The sequence below is a fragment of the Pristiophorus japonicus genome, chromosome 14, assembly GCF_044704955.1.
Source record: "Pristiophorus japonicus isolate sPriJap1 chromosome 14, sPriJap1.hap1, whole genome shotgun sequence".
NCBI classification, from domain to species: domain Eukaryota; kingdom Metazoa; phylum Chordata; class Chondrichthyes; family Pristiophoridae; genus Pristiophorus; species Pristiophorus japonicus.
This window is the reverse complement of record NC_091990.1, coordinates 75,779,506-75,802,264: the sequence shown is the minus strand read 5'-3', so window position 1 is coordinate 75,802,264 and position 22,759 is coordinate 75,779,506. Positions and strand designations below refer to the sequence as shown.

The 22,759-nt window shown below is 45.1% G+C and overlaps 1 protein-coding gene across 1 annotated transcript in view; it reads left to right on the top strand.

Annotated features, from left to right (window-relative positions):
* The window catches only part of LOC139279611 (mucin-6-like), an 838,525-nt gene that overhangs the window by 741,318 nt on the left and 74,448 nt on the right, over positions 1-22,759 (top strand). Inside the window, exons 54-59 of the mRNA XM_070898726.1 lie at positions 9,022-9,048; positions 9,891-9,914; positions 11,679-11,705; positions 15,140-15,166; positions 16,355-16,381; positions 19,892-19,918. Coding sequence (XP_070754827.1) covers positions 9,022-9,048; positions 9,891-9,914; positions 11,679-11,705; positions 15,140-15,166; positions 16,355-16,381; positions 19,892-19,918 — 159 coding nt within the window. The remainder of the gene's footprint in view (positions 1-9,021; positions 9,049-9,890; positions 9,915-11,678; positions 11,706-15,139; positions 15,167-16,354; positions 16,382-19,891; positions 19,919-22,759) is intronic.

Below are 22,759 nucleotides of genomic sequence, written 5' to 3'. Positions count from 1 at the left end.
GGAGCCTTTTAAGTGCTGCTGGGTCACTGGATACCGAGGGATCAATACGATCGAGCAATGTACATCGGCGTGGATACGATTATTTAAATGAGCAGACCTCATGACACAGGTCAGTGAAAATGTTATGTATGTAATAACTCGATAGACTGAATACTGTAAACTAACACAGGTACAAACCTGGCTCTGCTTTATTTGGGCCCAAAGTGATTACACTACATGATGGCTTGCCTTTTAAAGCTGGGCCGCACACACGTGCGTACAGCCCAATGACCTCTGACAGTGGCACCACCTGGTGGCTAGTAACCCCAAGCATACATACATGACAATGTCCCCCTTTAAGATATTAGTAACAGTCTTTTTATAAATTGAGACAGTCTGGGGCTTTCCGTTCCCGAGTTGATCATCTCAGTTCAACTCCAGCCTTGGGCGAGCGTTCTGAGTCTGTTATGACTGTGGGCTGGGTAGCCGATCTGATGGGAGTGGTAATGACCATGTCAGGGATTGAAAGTCCAGATTCATTGATGACAGCGGAGTCCTCTGATGACTGAGGGTAGGTTGGTTGGTCACTGATTGTGTCTTCCTCAGACTGTTCCGGTTTATCCGTGTGCCGCAACTTTATCTGATCACCATGTTTCCTGCATGTTTGCCCATTCTTGGGCTTGACGATAAACACTCTGTTACCCTCCTTGGCCGCAACAGTACCGACGATCCATTTGGGACCTTGACCATAATTTAGTACATACACAGGATCGTTAACAGAAATATCACGTGACACAGCAGCGCGATCATGATACCACTGCTGACGTTGATGTCTGTATTCAACATCAGTCAGGGTGGACAAGAGAGAGCTTGGTTTTGAGACCTCTCTTCATCAATAGTTCAGCAGGGGGGACCCTGGTAAGCGTGTGGGGTCTTGTCCTGTAACTAAGTAATATGCATGACAAGCGAATCTGCAGTGAACCTTGAGTTACACGTTTTATACTCTGCTTGATGGTTTGGACAGCATGCTCTGCTTGACTATTAAATGCAGGTCTGAATGGTGCTGACCTCACATGTTTGATACCATTGGGTTTCTTGAAACTCCAGACTAGTGAAGCAAGGTCCATTGTTGCTTACAACGATGTTGGGCAGACCCTGAGTGGCAAAAATGACATGAAGGCTCTCATTTGTAGCTGTGGATGTACTGGATGATATGATTATACACTCTATCCACTTGGAATATGCATCCACCACAACTAAAAACATTTTTCCCAGGAAGAGACCTGCAAAGTTGATGTGGATCCTGGACCATGGTTTAGATGGCCACGACCACAGACGCAGCAGCGATTCCGCTGGTGCCTTACTTAGCTGCATGCAAGTGTAGCACTGATGTACACATGATTCCAGATCAGAGTCAGTTCCAGGCCACCATACATGAGACCTGGCAATGGTTTTCATCGTGACAATACCGGGATGAGTGCTATGTATATCATGTACAAATTACTCTCTGCCTTTCTTAAGCATAACAACACAATTACCCCACAGTAAACAATCTGGATAGTTCGTCTTTACGACAGTTGTAAGGTTTGGTCTCATCACCCATTTGCTTGGCTATTGCAGACCAATCACCACTAAGGACACAATGTTTCACAACCGATAATATCGGGTCCTGGCTGGTCCAGGTCTTAACTTGTTGAGCCATGACAGGGGTTCCTTCACTTTCAAAAGCATCCATGACTAACAGCAGATTGTGGCGTCTCCACCACAACCTGATGTGTGGGCAACGGCAGACGGCTCAGTGCATCAGCACAATTCTCAGTGCCAGGTCTGTGGCGAATGACATAATCATAGGCAGATAATGTCAGCGCCCACCTTTGGATGCAGGATGATGCATTGGTATTGATACCTTTGTTTTCCGAAAACAATGAAATGAGTGGCTTGTGATCTGTTTCCAGTTCAAACCGAATAGGTATTGATGCATCTTTTTAACCCCATACATGCAGGCTAGTGCTTTTTTTTTCAACCATGCTGTAGGCTCTTTCCGTCTCAGACAAACTTTTAGAAGCATACACAACAGGTTGTAGTTTACCCGACTCATTAGCATGTTGGAGCACGCAACCAACTCCATATGATGAAGCGTTACAGGCCACTACCAGACATTTGCACGGCTCATAATGTACCAGCAGCTTGTTAGAGCAAAGCAGATTAGTAGCTTTCTCAAAAGCTCTATCTTGAGACACACCCCAAACCAGGTTGTCGCCTTTTCTTAGCAGCATGTGCAGTGGCTCTAATGAAGTGCTCAATCTAGGTAGGAAATTACTGATGTAGTTGAGTAGACTAAGGAACGAATGCAGCTCCGTCACATTCTGTGGCTTGGGTGCATTTTTGATGGGCTTGGTTTTCGAGTCCGTAGGCCTGATGCTGTCAGCAGCAATTTTCCTCCCCAGGAATTTGACTTCCGGTGCCATGAAGACGTTTAGTCTGAGTCCCACTTTGTCCAGATGATGTAGAACCTCTTCCAGGTTGTTCAGATGTTCAGCAGTGTCACGACCTGTGACCAGGATGTCATCTTGGAACACGACGGTTCTAGGGATGGACTTCAGTAGACTCTCCATGTTCCTCTGAAATATGACTGCAGCCGAGCGAATTCCGAAAGGACACCTGGTGTAAATGAACAGTCCTTTATGAGTGTTGATGCACGTAAGTTTCTTCGATGTCTCAACCAGCTCCTGTGTCATGTAGGCCAACGTCACATCCAGTTTAATGAATGACTTCACCCTGGCTATTGTTGCAAACAGGTCATCAGCCTTCGGTAACGGGTATTGATCCTGTTTCAAAACTCGGTTGATCGTAATCTTGTAGTTTCTGACAGTGGCATCACTCTTCAACAGAGGAACAATGGAGCTGGCCCATTCATTAAACTCGACCGGTGATATGACCCCTTCACGCTGGAGTCTGTCCAGTTCGATTTCGACCTTCTCCCTCATCATGTACGGAACCACCCAGGTCTTGCATCCGAATCCACGTGCATCTGCACCTTGGCTCCCGTGAAATTGTCGGTGCCTGGAACAAACAGCAAGGAGAACTTGCTCAGCACTTGAGCACATGGAGTATCATCCTCCTCCGACAAGGCTTTGATATCGTTCCAATTCCATTTGATTTTTTCCAGCCAATTCCTGCCAAACAGCGTTGGACCATTGCCTGGAACAATCCATAATGGTAAATCATGAACCACACGATCATACGACACCTTGACTACTGCACTGCCAATCACCATAATGAGTTCTTTAGTGTACATACGCAACTTGGCATTGACTGGACTCAGCTTAGGCCTCACAGCCTTAGTATCCCACAGCTTGTCGAATGTCCTCTGCCTCATTATCGACTGACTCGCACCCGTGCCCAATTACATTGGGTCAGGCACACCGTTAAGTTTCACATTAATCATTATCGGTTGGCTCTTTGTTAGGAACGAATACAGTCCATACACTTCCTCCTCTGGTATCTCAGATTGCATATCTGGTTCTGGTTATCATCCTCCATGTGGTGTGTCACAGCACACTTTCTCAGTTGCGGACACATGTGCTGGAGATGTCCCAGTCTCGAACAGCCTTTACAAATGTACTGTTTAAACCGACATTGAAGAGGCTGATAATTGCCCCCACAACGCCAACACGGTGAAATCAGATTCATTCCTATTGGCGGGCTTTGAGCAGCTACAGGTTTTGCCTACGCAGTCGAGTACGCCCTGCCATATTTAGCTCTGCCAAACGACGATACAATCTTGTTTACAGTATTTGCTGAGTTCCGATTTTCGATGATATCTGCTTTAAGTTTTTGTCTGTCATCATGCAGCCTGGGCAATCGTGATGGCCTTGCTCAAATCCAGCGTTTCCGCTGCCAGTAGCTTACACAGGATCACCTCGTGGTTGATGCCGATTGCAAAGGAGTCCCACAGCATGTCTCCCAACACGTTTTTGAACTTACAAGGTCCAGCTAGACGTCTTAGGTCGGCAACGAATTCCGACAAATTCTGGCCCTCAGAACGAACGTGCGTGAAGAATCGATATTGTGAGATGATGATGCCTTCTTCTGGTTTGTGATGGTCACGTACCAGAGCACACAATTCCTCATAGTCCTTGTCCGTTGGACTTGCATGCGAGAGAAGATTCTTTATGAATCCATAGATTTTCGGATGGGAAACCATGAGGAAGACCGCCCTGCACCTAACTGCGCCAGTCGGTTCCTCCATTTTGTTGGCCACTAAGTACTGGTCCAGGCAAGCTACAAAATCTGCCCAGTCCTCTCCCTCCACGAATCTCTCCAGAATTCCAAATGTGCTCACCTTTGCATGCGAAGGTTCTTAAGTTACTTCGTCGCCAAATGTTATGTATGTAATAACTCGGTAGACTGAATACTGTAAACTAACACAGGTACAAACCTGGCTCTGCTTTGTTAGGACCCAAAGTGATTACATTACATGATGGCTTACCTTTTATACCTGGGTCGCACACACGTGCGTACAGCCCAATGACCTCCGACAGTGGCTCCACCTGGTGGCTAGTAACCCCAATACATGACAGTAAATGGGCAGGGTTTGCACCGTGAGATGTGGCGCTGTGCTGAGAACGGATAATCCACCCTTCACTGACCTTAACACCATTCATTACATTTGGTGTCATGGGTTTTATCAACTGCACAGTGATTTACATTTCACACTCTGGAGAGAATGATTATGGCTGCTTATGCCGATACTCTGGGATTTCTGTCAGTCTTCCACCAAAATTATGGCAGGAGATCAGTGGTGGCACAGCAGAAATTAAGAGCCGATGTCATTGACTACTATTCCTGGAGTGGACGAGTGAGAGATTCTAAGAAATGAGTGAGGTGTGATTTAGTACGTTTCATTCTCTGCTTCAATCAGAATCAATCATGGGTCAGATTGGTGTGTCTCTGGTTTGGAGACTTTGTACTTCACAGAGGAACAAGAGCAGGTCATTCAGATCCTCGCGCCTGATCCACTCACTTTACTTGCTGTTGCTCAAAGTTTTGGCATGAGTAACGAGCGAGTATTAGCTGTGTTTATTGTACAGTTTTGAGAATGTAATTATTTAGTGTCATTCCCATCTGTTCTTTAAACACGTGACTCCAACAATCTCATTTCTGTTTAATGTTAATTGGAATTTTATTCATTCTATTCCAGCAGAACCTACCTACTATAATGTACCAGGTAAAGTAACGTGTTAGTCAGAGTTAGATGTCTCTGATTTCTGCACGTTTTGACCTCCACACCTGTTTCCCAGTATGCCCAATCATTTTGATGTGCCAGTAGCTCTGGAGTCCTTGAAGAGCTGCTGGCTCATTGGAAACCCAGGCAGCAATATGATCCCTATACCCGGGCCAGTGTGCATAGGTGTGTACACACATCATTGAAATGAGCTGACATCATGACAACACACAAGGTCAGCTGGACTGTGTACATGGACGCGGTTTGCACCCTGAGATCTGAGAAGTAATCATCATCATCATCATAATAGGCAGTCCCTCGGAATCGAGGAAGACTTGCTTCCACTCTTGAAATGAGTCCTTCGGTGGCTGAACAGTCCAATACGAGAGCCACAGCCCCTGTCACAAGTGGAACAGATAGTCATTGAGCGAAAGGTTGGGTGGGACAGGTTTGCCGCATGCTCTTTCCGCTGCCTGTGCTTGAATTCGGCCTTCTCTTTGCGATCAGACTCAAGGTGCTCAGTGCCCTCCCGGATGCACTTCCTCCACTTTGGGCGATCTTTGGCCAGGGACTCCCAGGTGTCAATGGGGATGTTGCACTTTTTCAGGGAGACTTTGAGGGTGTCCCTGTAACGTTTCCTCTGCCCACCTTTGGCTCGTTTGCCGTGAAGGAGTTCCGAGTAGAGCGCTTGCTTTGGGAGTCTCGTGTCTGGCATGCGAATAATGTACCATAGCCAACGGATCTGATCAAGTTTGGTCAATGCTGGGGATGTTGGCCTGGTCGAGAACGCTAACGTTGGTGCGTCTGTCATCCCAGGGGATTTGCAGGATCTTGCGGAGACATCGTTAGTGGTATTTCCCCAGTGACTTGAGGTGTCTACTGTACATGGTCCATGTCTCTGAGCCATACAGGAGGGCGGGTATTACTACAGCCCTGTAGACCATGAGCTTGGTGTCAGTTTTGAGGGTCTGGTCTTCAAACACTCTTTTCCTCAGGCGGCCGAAGGCTGTACTGGTGCACTGGTGTTGAATCTCGTTGTCAATGTCTACTCTTGTTGATAAGAGGCTCCCGAGGTATGGGAAATGATTCATGTTGTCCAGGGCCGTTCCATGGATCTTGATGACTGGGGGGCAATGCTGTGCGGTGAGGACAGGCTGGTGGAGGACCTTTGTCTTACGGATAATTAGGGTAAGGCCCATGCTTTCATACGCCTCAGTAAATACGTCGACTATGTCCTGGAGTTCAACCTCTGTGTGTGCGCAGACACAGGTGTCGTCTGCGTACTGTAGCTCGACGACAGAGGTTGGGGTGGGATCTTGGATCTGGTCTGGAGATGGCAAAGGTTGAACAGGTTCCCACTGGTTTTGTAGTTTAGTTCCACTCCAGCGGGGAGCTTGTTGACTGTGAGCATGGCGGCGAGAAAGATTGAGTCCCCAGTGCAGTACTTGCATCCCAGTTTGACTCCGGACCGGATGTGGATTGGGTCTGTAATGGATCCGTTGGTAAGGATCATGGCCTGCATGTCATCGTGGAGCAGGCGAAGGATGTTGACAAACTTTTGGGGGCATCCGAAACGGAGGTGGACGCTCCATAGACCTTCGCTGTTGACAGTGTCAAAGGCCTTTTGTAAGGTCGAAGAAGGCCATGTATCGGGGCTGGTGCTGTTCCCTGCATTTTTCCTGCTGCAAAAACCATGTCTATTGTTCCCCGTAGGGGACAAAATCTGCACTGTGACTCTGGGAGGAGTTTCTCAGCCACAGGGCGAAGACGGTTGAGGTGGACTCTAGCGACGATGTTCCCAGTGGCTGATAACAGGGAGACTCCTCTGTAGTTGCTGCAGTTGGACTTGTCCTCTTTTTTAAAGATGGCCACAATCACTGCATGTCTGAGATCTCCTGGCATGCTCTCCTCCCTCCAGATGAGAGAGATGAGGTCATGCGCCAACAGTGCCTCTCCGCCATACTTCAGTGCTTCAGCAGGGATTCCATCCGCTCCCGTAGCCTTGTTGTTTTTAAGCTGTCTTATGGCTTTTTATACCTCATGCAGTGTCGGGGTTTTACTGAGGTGGTGGCGGGTAGCATGCTGCGGGATGGAGTCGAGAACACTCGAGTCAATGGCAGAGTCTCGATTGAGGAGATCTTTGAAGTGCTCCTTCCAGCGGGCCCTGACTGCCTCGGTGTCCTTGTTGAGTGCTTCCCTGTTCTTGGCCAGCAGTGAGGTGGGGCCTTGGGTGTTTGGACCGTAGGTGGCCTTGACTGCGATGAAGAATCCTCGCATATCATGGCTGTCGGCCAGCTGCTGCATCCCCTGTGCTTTCTCCATCCACCACCTGTTCTTTGGGTCTCGGGTTTTTTGTTGGACCTCAGGTTTGCACCCCGAGATCTGAGAAGTGATAATCTACTGTAAGCTGACCCTTGGCAGAGCATTTATATCATTTGTGGTATTAGTTGTTATAAACTGGACAGTACTTACAATTTACACTCAGGTGAGGACCAAATGACGGTTACGCTGATTCTCTGGGATTTCTGCCAGTCCCCCTCCACAATTACGGCAGGAGTTCAGTGGTGGCTCAGTAGAATTTCAGGACCGATGTCATTGACCACTGGCCCAGGATTGGATCAGTGAGAGAACCTAATAAATGAGAGAGTTGTGATCTGTTGCCTCTGGTTTGCTCCTTCGATCAGAATCAATCATGGGTCAGATTGGTCTCATCTTTATTCAAGGTTACCAGTCAATGTACATCACATAGGGACAAGACTAGGGCATTCAGCCCCTTGAGCCTGTTCTGCAAACATTAGCTTCTGGTGCTCTAAGTTTTGGCAGCTGTAACAAGTGAGAGTTAGCTGTCTGTATTGTGCTGTTTTGAGTAGGAAATTGTTTAGTGTCTTTTCCACCTCTTTTATCACGTATGTGCCAATAATCTCGTTCCTTTTTCATCTTTATTCAAATTTCAATTCTTCTTTTCCAATAATACCTTCCCACTATAATCCACCAGGTAAAGAAACATGTTAGCGCTCAAATGTCTTCGATTTTGAAATATTTGAACAAATCTTTCACATTTGGCCAATCATTTTTAAGTAGCAATATCTCGGGAGACCTTTACGAGATGCTGGGTCACTGAAAGCCCAGGCATCAGTACGCTCCCTATATCCGGGCCAGGGGCATAGGTGTGGTCACCAAATATTTAATATCACTGCGGCCATGACATCACACACAGTCAGCGGGACTGTGCACATGGTCAAGGTTTAAACCCTGAGACCTGCCGCTATACTGGCAACGGATAATTGACTGTCCACTGACCTGTGAAGAGCATTCATTATATTTGTTGTAGTGACTGTTAACAACTGTTTACTCCGATTCTCTGGGATTTCTGCCAGTGTCCCACCAACATTATGGCAGGAGAGCAGTGGTGGCATGTTGGGATTTCAGGGATTGTCATTGACCACAGTCCCAGGATTGGATCAGTGAGAGATTCTAATGAACGAGTGAGGTGTGATTTAGTACGTTTGGTTCTCTGCTTCGATCAAAATCAATCTTGGGTCAGATTGGTGTCCATCTAGCCTCAAAACTACCAGTCATTGTACTTCACAAAGTCACAAGAGAAGGGCATTCAGCCCCTCGAACCTGTTCCGCTCACTTTACTCTCCGTAGCTCTCAGTTTTGGCAGTTCTGACAAGCAACCATTAGTTGCTTGTATTCTGCAGCTATGTGTAGGAAATTAGTTAGTGACTTCCCCATTTCTCCTTTTAAGAAATGACAAGTCAACAATTTACTTCCATTTAACGTTAATTCAAATTTTAATCCTCCTTTTCCAGAAGAACCTCACTACTACAATCCATCAGGTAAAATATGATAGTCAGTGTTTGAATGTCTTTGATTTCGAGTCAATCTGACTCCTACCCACTTTTCTCCATACATCCAACTATGTTTAAATGACAGTATCTCAGGAGCCCTTTAAGAGCTGCAGGGTCACTGGATACCCAGGCATCAATACGAACGAGCAGTGTGCATCGGCGTGGCATGGATTATTTAAATGAGCAGTTCTCATGACACAGGTCAGTGTAAATGGGCGGGGTTTGCACAGTGAGATGTGGCATTGTGCTGAGAACGGATAATTCACCCTTCACTGACCCTTAACACCATTCATTACATTTGGTGTAATGGGTTTTATCAATTGCACAGTGATTTACATTTCACACTCTGGAGAGAACGATTATGTCTGTTTGTGCGATATTCTGGGATTTCTGTCAGTCTTCCACCAAAATTACGGCAGGAGATCAGTGGTGGCACAACGGAAATTAAGAGCCGATGTTATTGACCAGTGTCCCTGGAGTGGATGAGTGGGAGATTCTAAGAAATGCCTGATGTATGATTTAGTACGTTTCATTCTCGGCTTCGATCAGAATCAATCATGGGTCAGATTGGTGTGTCTCTGGTTTGGAGACTTTGTACTTCACAGAGGAACAAGAGCAGGTCATTCAGATCCTCGAGCCTGATCCACTCACTTTACTTGCTGTTGCTCAAAGTTTTGGCATGCCTAATGAGCGAGCATTAGCTGTGTTTATTGTACAGTTTTGAGAATGTAATTATTTAGTGTCATTCCCATCTGTTCTTTAAACATGTGAGTCCAACAATCTCCTTCCTGTTTAATGTTATTTGGAATTTTATTACTTTTATTCAGCAGAACCTACCTACTACAATGTACCAGGTAAATAACCGTGATGACTTTGATTTCTGCACCTTTTTCCCAGTGTGGCCAATCATTTCGAGGTGACAGTAGCTCAGGAGTCCTTGAAGAGCTGCTGGCTCACTGGAAGCCCAGGCAGCAATATGATCCCTATACCTGGGCCAGTGTGCATAGGCATGTACACACATCATTGAAATGAACTGACATCATGACAACACACAAGGTCAGCTGGACTGTGTACATGGACGCGGTTTACACCCTGAGATCTGGCAGTGTACTGAGCAGCGATAATCTATCGGAAACTCACCCTTGACAGAGCCTGAATTACATTTGTGGTATTAGTTGTTATAAACTGGACAGTACTACGTCTGTGCACATACAGAAGCTGAGCTCCAGGACATAGTCGACGTATTTACTGAGGCGTACGAAAGCATGGGCCTTACGCTAAACATCCGTAAGACAAAGGTCCTCCACCAACCTGTCCTCACCGCACGGCACTGCCCCCCAATCATCAAGATCCACGGCGCGGCCCTGGACAACATGGACCATTTCCCATACCTCGGGAGCCTCATAATAACAAGAGCAGACATTGATGACAAGATTCAACACCGCCTTCAGTGCGCCAATGCAGCCTTTGGCCGCCTAAGGAAAAGAGTGTTTGAAGATCAGGCCCTCAAAACTGCCACCAAGCTCATGGTCTATACGGCTGTAGTTACACCTGCCTTCCTGTATGGCTCAGAGACATGGATCATGTACAGTAGACACCTCAAGTCACTGGCAAATACCACCAACGATGCCTCCGCAAGATCCTACAAATCCCCTGGGAGGACAGACGCACCGACATTATCATCCTCGACAAGGCCAACACCCCAGCATTGAATCACTGACCACACTTGATCAGCTCCGCTGGGCAGGCCACATCATTCACATGCCAGACACGAGACTTCCAAACCAAGCACTCTATTCGGAACTCCTTCACGGCAAACGAGCAAAAGGTAGGCAGAGGAAACGTTACAGGGACACCCGCAAAGACTCCCTGATAAAGTGCAACATCCCCACTGACACCTGGGAGTCCCTGGCAAAAGATCGCCCTAAGTGGAGGAAGAGCACCTCGAGTCTCATCGCCGAGAGCATGCAGAAATCAAGCGCAGGCATCGGAAACTGCATGCGGTAAACCAGTCCTACCCACCCCTTCCCTCAACGACTATCTGTCCCACCTGCGACAGGGACTGTGGCTCTTGTATTGGACTCTACAGCCACCTGAGGACTCATTTTAAGAGTGGAAGCAAGTCTTCCTCGATTCTGAGGGACTGCCTATGATGAAATGATGATGACTTACAATTTACACTCGGGTGAGGACCAAATGACTGGTTACGCTGATTCTCTGGGATTTCTGCCAGTCTCCCTCCACAATTACGGCAGGAGTTCAGTGGTAGCTCAGCAGAATTTCAGGACCAATGTCATTGACCACTGGCCCAGGATTGGATCAGTGAGAGAATCTAATAAATGACAGATGTGTGATCTGTTGCCTCTGGTTCGCTCCTTCGATCAGAATCAATCATGGGTCAATGTACATCGCATAGGAACACGACTAGGGCATTCAGCCCCTTGAGCCTGTTCTGCAAATATTAGTTTTGGCAGCTGTAACAAGTGAGAGTTAGCTGTCTGTATTGTGCTGTTTTGTGCAGGAAATTGTTTAGTGTCTTTTCCACCTCTTTTATTACGTGTGTGCCAATAATCTCGTTCCTTTTTATCTTAATTCAAATTTCAATTCTTCTTTTCCAGCAATACCTTCCCACTATAATCCACCAGGTAAAGAAACATGTTAGCGCTTAAATTTCTTTGATTTGACCAAATCTTCCCCAGTTGTCCAATAATTTTTAAGTGGCAATATCTCAGGAGACCTTTAAGAGATGCCGGGTCACTGGAAGCCCAGGCATCAGTACACTCCCTATACCTGGGCCAGGGGCATAGGTGTGGTCACCAAATATTTACTATAGCTGCGGCCATGACATCACACACAGTCAGCGGGACTGTGCACATGGTCAAGGTTTAAACCCTGAGACCTGCCGCTATACTGACAACGGATAATCGACTGCCCACTGACCTGTGAAGAGCATTCATTATATTTGTTGTAGTGACTGTTAACAACTGTTTAGTCCAATTCTCTGGGATTTCTGCCAGTGTCCCACTAAAATTATGGCAGGAGAGCAGTGGTGGCATGTTGGGATTTCAGGGATTGTCATTGACCACAGTCCCAGGATTGGATCAGTGAATGATTCTAATAAATGAGTGAGGTGTGATTTAGTACGTTTAGTTCTCTGCTTCGATCAAAATCAATCTTGGGTCAGATTGGTGTCCATCTGGCCTCAAAACGACCAGATATTGTACTTCACAAAAGCACAAGAGAAGGGCTTTCAGCCTCTCGAACCTGTTCCGCTCACGTTATTTTCTGTAGATCTCAGTTTTAGCAGTTCTGACAAGTAACCATTAGTTGCATGTATTGTACAGCTGTGTGCGAGGGCACTTGGGTGCTAGTGACCATAATTCAGTCAGATTCAAGTTGGTTATGGATAAGGACAAAGATAGGTCCGGAGTAAAAATCCCAAATTGGGGAAAAGCTAATTTTGCTAAGTTAAGGTGTGATTTGGCCATAGTGGACTGGAAACAGCTATTTCTGGGTAAATCAGTGTTGGAACAGTGGGAGGCATTCAAGGAGGAGATCCGGAAGGTTCAGGACAAACATGTGCCCTTAAAGAAAAAGAGTGCAAATAATAATTCTAGAGCCCCCTGGATGTCTCGGGACTTACAGGAGAGGATAAAGAGAAAAAGGGATACTTATGTCATATACCAATGGCTAAATATGATAGAATCTTTAGAGGAATATAGAAAATGAAGAGGCAAAATTAAAAAGGATATTAGAAATGCTGAGAGAGAACACGAAAAATTCCTGGCTAGTAAAATTAAGGAAATCCCTAAGATGTCCTATAAATACATTAAGAGTAAGAGGGTAACTAAAGAAAAGGTAGGGTCTATTAGAGACCATGAGGGTAATGATTTGTGTGGAGGAAGAAGATGTTGGGAAGGTTCTTAACGAATACTTTGCATCTGTTTTCACAAAGGAAAGGAGCAATGCAGATACTGCTATCGAGGAGAAGTGTGATATTCTGGATGAAATAAATATAGTGAGAGAGAAAGTATTAAGGAGGTTAGCAGCTTTGAAAGGAGATAAGTCTCCAGGCCCAGATGAAATGCATCCCAGTCTATTGAGCGAAGTAAGAGAGGAAATAGCAGAGGGTTTGACCATCATTTTCCAGTCCTCTTTGGATTTGGGCATGGTGCCGGAGGATTGGAGGACTGCTAATGTAGTACCCTTGGTTAGGAAGGGAAAAAGGGTTAGGCCAAGTAATTACAAGCCTGTCATCCTAACCTCAGTGGTGGGAAAATTACAGGAAAAAATCCTGAAAGACAGGATAAATCTACTTTTGCAAAGGCAAGGATTGATTAGGGACAGTCAGTACGGATTTATTAAGGGAAGATTGTGTTTGAGTAACCTGATTGAATTTTTTGAGGCGGTAACCAAGAATGGCAATGAGGGTAGTGCGTACGATGGACTTTAGCAAAGCTTTTGATAAGGTCCCATGTGGTGATAAGGTCCCACATGGTAGACTGATCATGAAGGTTAAAACCCATGGGATCCAGGGCAAAGTGGCAAGTTGGATCCAAAATTGGCTTGGAAATATGAAACATAAGAACATAAGAAATAGGAGCGGGAGTAGACCATACGGCCCCTCAAGCCTGCTCCGCCATTTTATACGATATGGCTGATCCGATCATGGACTCAGGTCCACTTCCCTGCCCGCTCCCCATAACCCCTTATTCCCTTATCGGTTAAGAAACTGTCTATCTCTGTCTTAAAGTTATTCAATGTCCCAGCTTCCACAGCTCTCTGAGGCAGCGAATTCCACAGATCCACAACCTTCTGAGAAAATAAATTTCGCAGTTTTGAATGGGCGGCCTCTTAGTCTAAGATTATTCCCCTTAGTTCTAGTCTCCCTCATCAGTGGAAACATTCTCTCTGCATCCACCTCATCAAGCCCCCTCACAATCTTAAAAGTTTCGATAAGATCACCTCTCATTCTTCTGAATTCCATTGAGTACAATTTTAGCTTGTGCAGTAACCTTTTATGTAGCACCTTGTTAAATGCCTTCTGGAAGTTCAAACACACCACATCCACTGGTTCCCCTTTATCCACCCTGTTCGTTACGTCCTCAACGAACTCCAGCAAATTTGTCAAACATGACTTCCCCTTCATAAATCGATGCTGACTCTGCCTGACTGAATTTTGCTTTTCCAAATATCCTGCCATTGCTGGGTTTGTTCTCATTGAAACAGAGGAGGTTGAGAGGAGACCTCATTGAGGTGTACAAAATATTGAGGGGCCTGGACATTGTAGATAGTAAGGGCTCGTTTCCATTGGTGGGGGGGGGGGCCTATTAAGACGGAGTTTAGATTTTAGGTGGTTTGTGGAAGGTTTAGAGGGGATTTGAGGGGGGGGCTTCTTTACGCAGAGGGTTGTGGGGATCTGGAACTCACTGCATGGAAGAATGGTGGATGCAGAAACCCTCACCACTTTTAAGAGATGATTGAATGGGCAGTTAAAGTGCCGTAACCTGCAGGGTTACGGACCTAGAGCTGGTAATTGGGATTAGACAGGATAACCTTTTGTTGGCCGATGCAGATATAATGGTAAGTACTGCAGGGAATCGAATACGGCCAGGGTGATCTCCTGGACTAGTGTCGATCGCCTGGATGGGTCGGAGAGGAATTTTCCCAGATTTTTTTCTCCCTAAATTGGCCTGGGTTTTTATCTGGTTTTTGCCTCTCCCAGGAGATCACGTGGCTCCGGTTGGGGTGGAGTGTAGAATGTTTCAGTGTGAGGGGTGTCGCAGTTGTGTGGGGCAGACTGGTTGGGCTGGGTGCTCTTTACCTTTCCGCCATTGTTCATTGTTCGTTGGTTTATATGTAACCTTCAGGGCTGCTGACTGAGAGCAGTGCGGCTCTTTGTCGGCCAGCATGGACACAATGGGCCGAAATGGTCACCTTCTGTGCTGCAGTTTCTATGTTTCCATGTTTCTATGTGTGTAGGAAATTAGTTAGTGACTTCCCCATGTCTCCTTTTAATAAGTGACTGGTCAACAATCTACTTCCATTTAACATTCAAATTTTAATTCTCCTTTTCCAGAAGAACCTCACTACTACAATCCACCAGGTAAAGAAAATGATAGTCAGAGTTTGAATGTCTTTGATTTTGTGACATTTTGACTTCTACCCACTCTTCCCCATATGTCCAATTATTATTAAGTGACGAATCCCAGGAGCCCTTTAAGAGCTGCTGGGTCACTGGATCCCCAGGGATCAATACGATCGAGCAGTGTGCATCGGCGTGGACACGGATTATTTAAATGAGCAGATCTTATGACATAGGTCAGTGTAAATGGGCGGAGTTTGCACTGTGAGATGTGGCATTGTGCTGAGAGCGGATAATTCACCCTTCACTGACCCTTAACACCATTCATTACATTTGGTGTAATGGGTTTTATCATTAATTTTATCAGTGATTTACATTTCACACTCTGGAGAGAACGATTATGTCTGTTTATGCCGATACTCTGGGATTTCTGCCAGTCTTCCACCAAAATTACGGCAGGAGTTCAGTGGTGGCTCAGCAGAATTTCAGGACCGATGTCATTGACCGCTGGCCCAGGATTGGACCAGTGAGAGAATCTAATAAATGAGAGGTGTGTGATCTGTTGCCTCTGGTGGCTACTTCTATCAGAATCAATCATGGGTCAGATTGGTCTCACCTTTATGCAAGGCTACCAGTAAATGTACATCATATAGGAACATGACTAAGATATTCAGCTCCTTGAGCCTGTTCTGCAAATATTAGTTTCTGGTGCTCTAAGTTTAGCACTGACCTTTGACATACCATTAATTATATTTGTTCTCGTGGCTGTTAACAACTTTTTACTCCGATTCTCTGAGATTTCTGCTAGTGTCCCACCAAAACTATGGCAGGAGAACAGTGTTGGCATAGCGGAATCGCATTGGATCAGTGAGTGATTCTAATAAATGAGTGAAGTGTGATTTGGTACGTTTGATTCTCTGCTTCGATTAAAATCAATCTTGGGTCAGATTAGTGTCCATCTGGCCTCAAAACTACCAGCCATTGTACTTCACAAAGGCACAAGAGCAGGGCTTTCAGCCCCTCGAACCTGTTCCGCTCTCTGTTGCTCTCAGTTTTGGCAGATCTGACGAACGACCATTAGTTGCTTGGATTGTACAGCTATGTGTAGGAAATTATTTAATGACTTGTTCATTTGTTCTTCAAACAAGTGCCAGGCTAACAATCTACTTAATTTCAATGGTAATTCAAACTTTATGTCTCCTTTTCCAGAAGAGCTTCACTACTACAAACCATCAGGTAAAACAAAATAGAGTTTCAATGAGTGAGGTTTGAATTGGTACGTGATTCTCTGCTTTGATCAAAATCAATCTTGAGTTAGATTGGTGTCTATCTGAAAGTTTTATCATTTTCTAACTAGCTCGCATTTGCAGTTTGCATAGAAACATAGAAACATAGAATATAGGTGCAGGAGCAGACCATTCGGCCATTCGAGCCTGCACCGCCATTCAATATGATCATGGCTGATCATGCAACCTCAATACCCCACCCCTGCCTTCTCTCCATATCCGCTGATCCCTTTAGCCGTAAGGGCCACATCTAACTCCCTTTTGAATATGTCAAACGAACTGGACTCCACAACTTTCTGTGCCAGAGAATTCCACAGGTTCACAACTCTCTGGGTGAAAAAGATTCTCCTCATCTCGGCCCTATATGGCTTACCCCTTATCCTTAGACTGTGTCCCCTGGTTCTGGACGTCCCCAACATCGGGAACATTCTTCCTGCATCTAATCTCTCCTGACCCATCAGAATTTTATAAGTTTCTATGACATCCCCTCTCATTCTTCTAAATTCCAGTGAGTATAAGCCTAGCCGATCGAGTCTTTCCTCATATATCAGTCCTGCCATCCCGGGAATCAGTCTGGTGAACCTTCGCTGCACTCCCTCAATATCGAGCACATCCTTTCTCAGATTAGGAGACCAAAACTGCACACAATACTCAAGGTGTGCTCTCACCAAGGCCCTTTACAACTGCAGTAAGCCCTCCCTGCGCCTATACTTAAATCCCCTCGCTATGAAAGCCAACATGCCATTTGCTTTCTTTACTGCCTGCTGTACCTGCATGCCCACCTTCAATGACTGATGTACCATGACACCCAGGTCTCGTTACACCTCCCCTTTTACTAATCTGTCACCATTCAGATAATAATCTACCTTCCTGTTTTTGCCACCAAAGTGGATAACCTCACATTTATCCACATTATACTGATCTGCCATGCATTTGCCAATTCACCTAACCTGTCTAAGTCCCCCTGCAGCCTCCTAGCATCCTCCTCACAGCTCACACTGCCACCCAGCTTAGTGTCATCTGCAAACTTGGAGATATTACATTCAATTCCTTCGTCTAAATCATTAATGTATATTGTAAATAGCTGGGGTCCCAGCACTGAACCCTGCAGAACCCCATTAGTCACTGCCTGCCATTCTGAAAAGGACCCGTTTATTCCCACTCTTTGCTTACTTTCTGCCAACCATTTCTCTATCCACGTCAATACATTACCCCCGATACCATGTGCCTTAGTTTTGTTTTGCACACTAATCTCTTGTGTGGTCCAAATACACCACATCCACTGGTTCTCCCTTATCCACTCTACTAGTTACATCCTCCAAAAATTCTAGAAGATTTGTCAAGCATGATTTCACTTTCATAAATCCATGCTGACTTGGACCAGTCCTGTCACTGCTTTCCAAATGCACTGCTATTTCATCTTTAATAATTGATTCCAACATTTTCCCCACTACTGATGTCAGGCTAACCGGTCTATAATTCCCTGTTTTCTCTCTCCCTCCTTTTTTAAAAAGTGGGGTTACATTAGCTATCCTTCAATCCAAAGGAACTGATCCTGATTCCATGGAATGTTGGAAAATGACCACCAATGCATCAACTATTTCTCGGGCCACTTCCTTAAGTACTCTGCGATGCAGACTATCAGGTCCTGAGGATTTATCGGCCTTCAGTCCCTTCAATTTCCCTAACACCATTTCCTGACTAATAAGGATTTCCCTCAGTTCTCCCTTCTCGCTAGACCCTCGGTTCTCTTGTATTTTCGGGAGGTGATTCGTGTTTTCCTTAGTGACAACAGAACCAAAGTATTTGTTCAATTGGTCTTCCATTTCCGTGTTCCCCATTATTAATTCACCTGATTCTGACTGCAAAGGACCTACATTAGTCTTTGCTAATCTTTTTCTCTTCACATATCTATAGAAGCTTTTGCAGTCAGTTTTTATGTTCCCTGCAAGCTTGCTCTCATGCTCTATTTTCCCCCTTCTAATTAAACCTTTAGTCCTCCTCTGCTGAATTCTAAATTTCTCCCAGTGCTCAGGTTTGCTGCTTTTTCTGGCCAATTTATATGCCTCTTCATTGGATTTAACACTATCCCTAATTTCCCTTGTTAGCCACAGCTGTGCCACCTTCCCCGTTTTATTTTTACACCACACAGTGATGTACAATTGTTGTAGTTCCTCCATGTGATCTTTAAATGTCTGCCATTGCCTATCCACCGTCAACCCTTTAATTATCGTTCGCCAGTCTATCCTAGCCAATTCACGCCTCATACCGTCGCAGTTTCCTTTCTTTAAGTTCAGGATCCTAGTCTCTGAATTAACTGTGTCACTCTCCATCTTAATGAAGAATTCTACCATATTATGATCACTCTTCCCCAAGGGGCCTCGCACGACCAGATTGCTAATGAATCCTCTCTCGTTACACAAGACCCAGTCTAGGATGGCCTGCTCTCTAGTTGGTTCCTCGACATATTAGTCTAGAAAACCATCCCTTATAAACTTCAGGAAATCCTCCTCCACCGCATTGCTACCAGTTTGGTTAGCCCAATCTATATATAGATTAAAGTCACCCATGATAACTGCTGTACCCTTATTGCAAGGTCCCTAATTTCCTCTTTGATGCCATCCCCAACCTCCCTACTACTGTTTGCTGGTCTGTACACAACTCCCACTAACGTTTTCTGCCCTTTGGTGTTTCGCAGCTCTACCCATATAGATTCCACATCATCCACACTAATGTCCTTCCTTACTATTGCGTTAATCTCCTCTTTAACCAGTAACGCTACCCCACATCCTTTTCCTTCCTGTCTATCCTTCCTGAATATTAAATATCCTGGAAATTGAGTTCCCAGCCTTGGTTACTCTGGAGCAATGTCTCTGTAATCCCAATTACTTCATATCCATTAACATCTATCTGTGCAATTAATTCATTCACCTTATTACGAATGCTCCTCGCATTGAGACTCAGAGCCTTCAGGCTTGTTTTTTTAAACATTCTTTGTCCTTTTAGAATTCTGTTGTAATGTGGCCCTTTTTGATTTTTGCCCTTGTTTTCTCTGCCCTCCACTCTTGCTTTTCTCCTTCCTACCTTTTGCTTCTGCCCCTTTTATACTTCCCTCTGCCTCCCTGCATAGATTCCCATCCCCCTGCCATTTTAGTTTAAACCCTCCCCAACAGCACTTGCAAACACTCCTCCTAGGACATTGGTTCCGATCCTACCCAGGTGCAGACCATCCAGTTTGTACTGGTCCCACCTCCCCCAATGTCCTAGGAATTTGAATTCCTCCCCCTGGCACCACTCCTCAAGCCATGTATTCTTCTGAGCTATCCTGCGATTCCTACTGTATTGTACAGTTTTTGTGTAGGAAATTATTTCGTAACTTTTCCATCTGTTCTATCAAGACGTTTGTGTCCAACAACTCCTTATTTAATGTTAATTGAAAACGTAATCCTCCTTTTTTCAGAAGAGCCTTACTACTTCAATCCATCAGGTAAATAAACTTGATATTCTGAGTTTGAATGTCTTAATGATTTCAAGAAGTTTCATTTCTTCCCAGTTTTTCCCCATTTGTATAATCATTTTGATGTGACAGTATCTCGGGAGCCTTTAAGAGTTGCTGGCTCACTGGATGCCCAGTCCGCAATACCCGGGCCAGTGTGCATAGGCATGTACTCAAATCATTGAAATGAGCTGACATCATGCCTTCATACATGGTCAGCTGGACTGTGTGCATGGGCAAGGTTTGTATGCAAGATCTTACATAGTACTGAGACTGCATCATCCACCATCTGCTAACCCTTGTTGTCGCATTAATTTAATTTAGAACACAACAACATAAATATTAGGAGTAGGATTAGGCCATATGGCCCTTTGAGCCTGCTCCGCCATTCAATAAGATCATGGTTGATCTTCAACCTCAACTCTACTTTCCCGCCTGATCCCCATATCCCTTGATTCCACTAGTGTCCAAAAATCTACCATAGAATCACAGAAATTTACAGCACAGAAGGCCGACAAAGCTATCCAGCCTAATCTCAATTTCTAGCTCTTGGTCCGTAGCCCTGTAGGTTACGGCACTTCAAGTGCACATACAAGTACTTTTTAAATGCTGTGAGGGTTTTTGCCTCTACCATCTTTCCAGGCAGTGAGTTCCAGACCCCCACCACCCTCTGGGTGAAAAAATGTCTCCTCAAATCCCCTCTAATCCGTCTAGTAATTACTTTAAATCTATGCCCCCTGGTTATTGACCCCTCTGCTAAGGGAAATAGGTCCTTCCTATCCACTCTAACCAGGCCCCTCATAATTTTATACACCTCAATTAGGTCTCCCCTCAGCCTCGTCTGTTCCAAAGAAAACAACCCCAGCCTACCCAATCATTCCTCATAGCTAAAATTCTCCAGTCCACGTAACCTCCTCATATATCGCCTCTGCACCCTCTCTACTGCAATCACATCTTTCCTGCAATGTGGTGACCAGAACTGCACGCAGTACTCTAGCTGTGGCCTAATTAGTGTTTTATACAGTTCAAGCATAACCTCCTTGCTCTTGTATTCTATGCCTCGGCTAATAAAGGCAATTATCCGATATGTCTTCTTAACCACCTTATCTACCTGGCCTGCTACCTTCAGGGATCTGTCGACATACACTCCAAGGTCTCTCTGTTCCACTACACTTCTAAGTGTCCTATCATTTAATGTGTGTTCCCTTGCCTTGTTAGCACTCCCCAAATGCATTACCTCACACTTCTCTAGATTGAATACCATTTCCCACTGTTTTGCCCACCTGACCAGTACATTGATAGCTTCCTGCCGTCTGCAGCTTTCTTCTTTATTATCAACCACACAGCTAATTTTTGTATCGTCTGAAAACATCTTAATCATACCGCCTACATTCAAGTCTAAATTATTGATATATATCACAAAAATCAAGGGACCTAGTACTGAACCCTGCGGAACCCCACTGCAAACAGCCTTCCAGTCACAAAAACACCCATCGACCATTACCCTTTGCTTCCTGCCTCTGAGCCAATTTTGGATCCAACTTGCCAGTTTGCCCTGGATCCCATGGGCTTTTACTTTTGTGACCAGTCTGCCATGTGAGACCTTATCAAAAGCCTTGCTAAAATCCATATACACTACATCAAACGCCCTGCCCTCATCGACCCGCCTTGTTACATCCTCAAAAAGTTCAATCAAGTTAGTCAGACACGACTTGCCTTAACAAATCCATGCTGACTGTCCTTGATTAATCCGTGTCTTTCTAAATTAAGATTTATCCTGTCTCTCAGAATTTTTTCCAATAATTTTCTCAGCACTGAGTTTAGGCTGACTGGCCTGTAATTACTCGGTCTATCCCTTTCTCCCTTCTTAAACAACTGTGCAACATTAGCAGTCCTCCAGTCCTCTGGCACCTGTAGCCAGAGAGGATTGGAAAATGATGGTCAGAGCCTCTGCTATTTCCTCTTTTGCTTCTCTTAACAGCCTGGGATACATTTAATCTGGGCCTGAGGATTTATCCACTTTCAAAGATGCTAAACCCCTTAATATTTCCTCTCTCACGATGTTTATTTCATTGAATATTTCACATTCCTCCTCCCTGATTGTAATGTCTGCATCGCCTCTCTCTTTTGTGAAAATAGATGCAAAGTATTGGTTATGAACCATATCCACTTCTTCCAGCCTCCACACATACGTTACATTTATGGTCTCTAATAGGCCCTACTCTTTCTTTAGGTATCCTTTTGCTTTTAATGTATCTATATTTCTTGATTTTACTTGCCAATATTTTCATGCCCTCTTTTTGCTTTCCTAATTTCCTTTTTAATTTCACCCCTGCACTTAAGAACATAAGAACCTAAGAATTAGAATTTGTTGTAGTGGCTGGTATAAACTGGACAGTGACTTACAACTTACACTCAGGTGAGAACCATATGGCTGTTTAAGCCATTTCACTGGGATTTCTGCCAGTTTCCCATCCAAAATTATGGCCAGATAGCAGCGATGGCACAGTGAAATTCCTCCTCATCGCAGTCTTAAAAGGCCAACCACTTATCCTTTTTAATTCGTTCCTGGGATGTGAGGGTCTCAGGCAAGGCCAGCATTTATTGCCCATCCCTAATTGTCCTTGAGAAGATGATGGTGAGCCACCTTCACGAAACACTGCAGTCCTTATGGTGAAGGTACTTCCACAGTGCTGTTAAGGAGGGAGTTCACAATGATGATGAAGGAACGGTGATATATTTCCAAGTCAGAATGGTGTCTGACTTGGAGGGGAACGTGGAGGTGGTGGTGTTCCAATGCATCTGCTGCTCTTGTCCTTCTAGGTGGTAGAG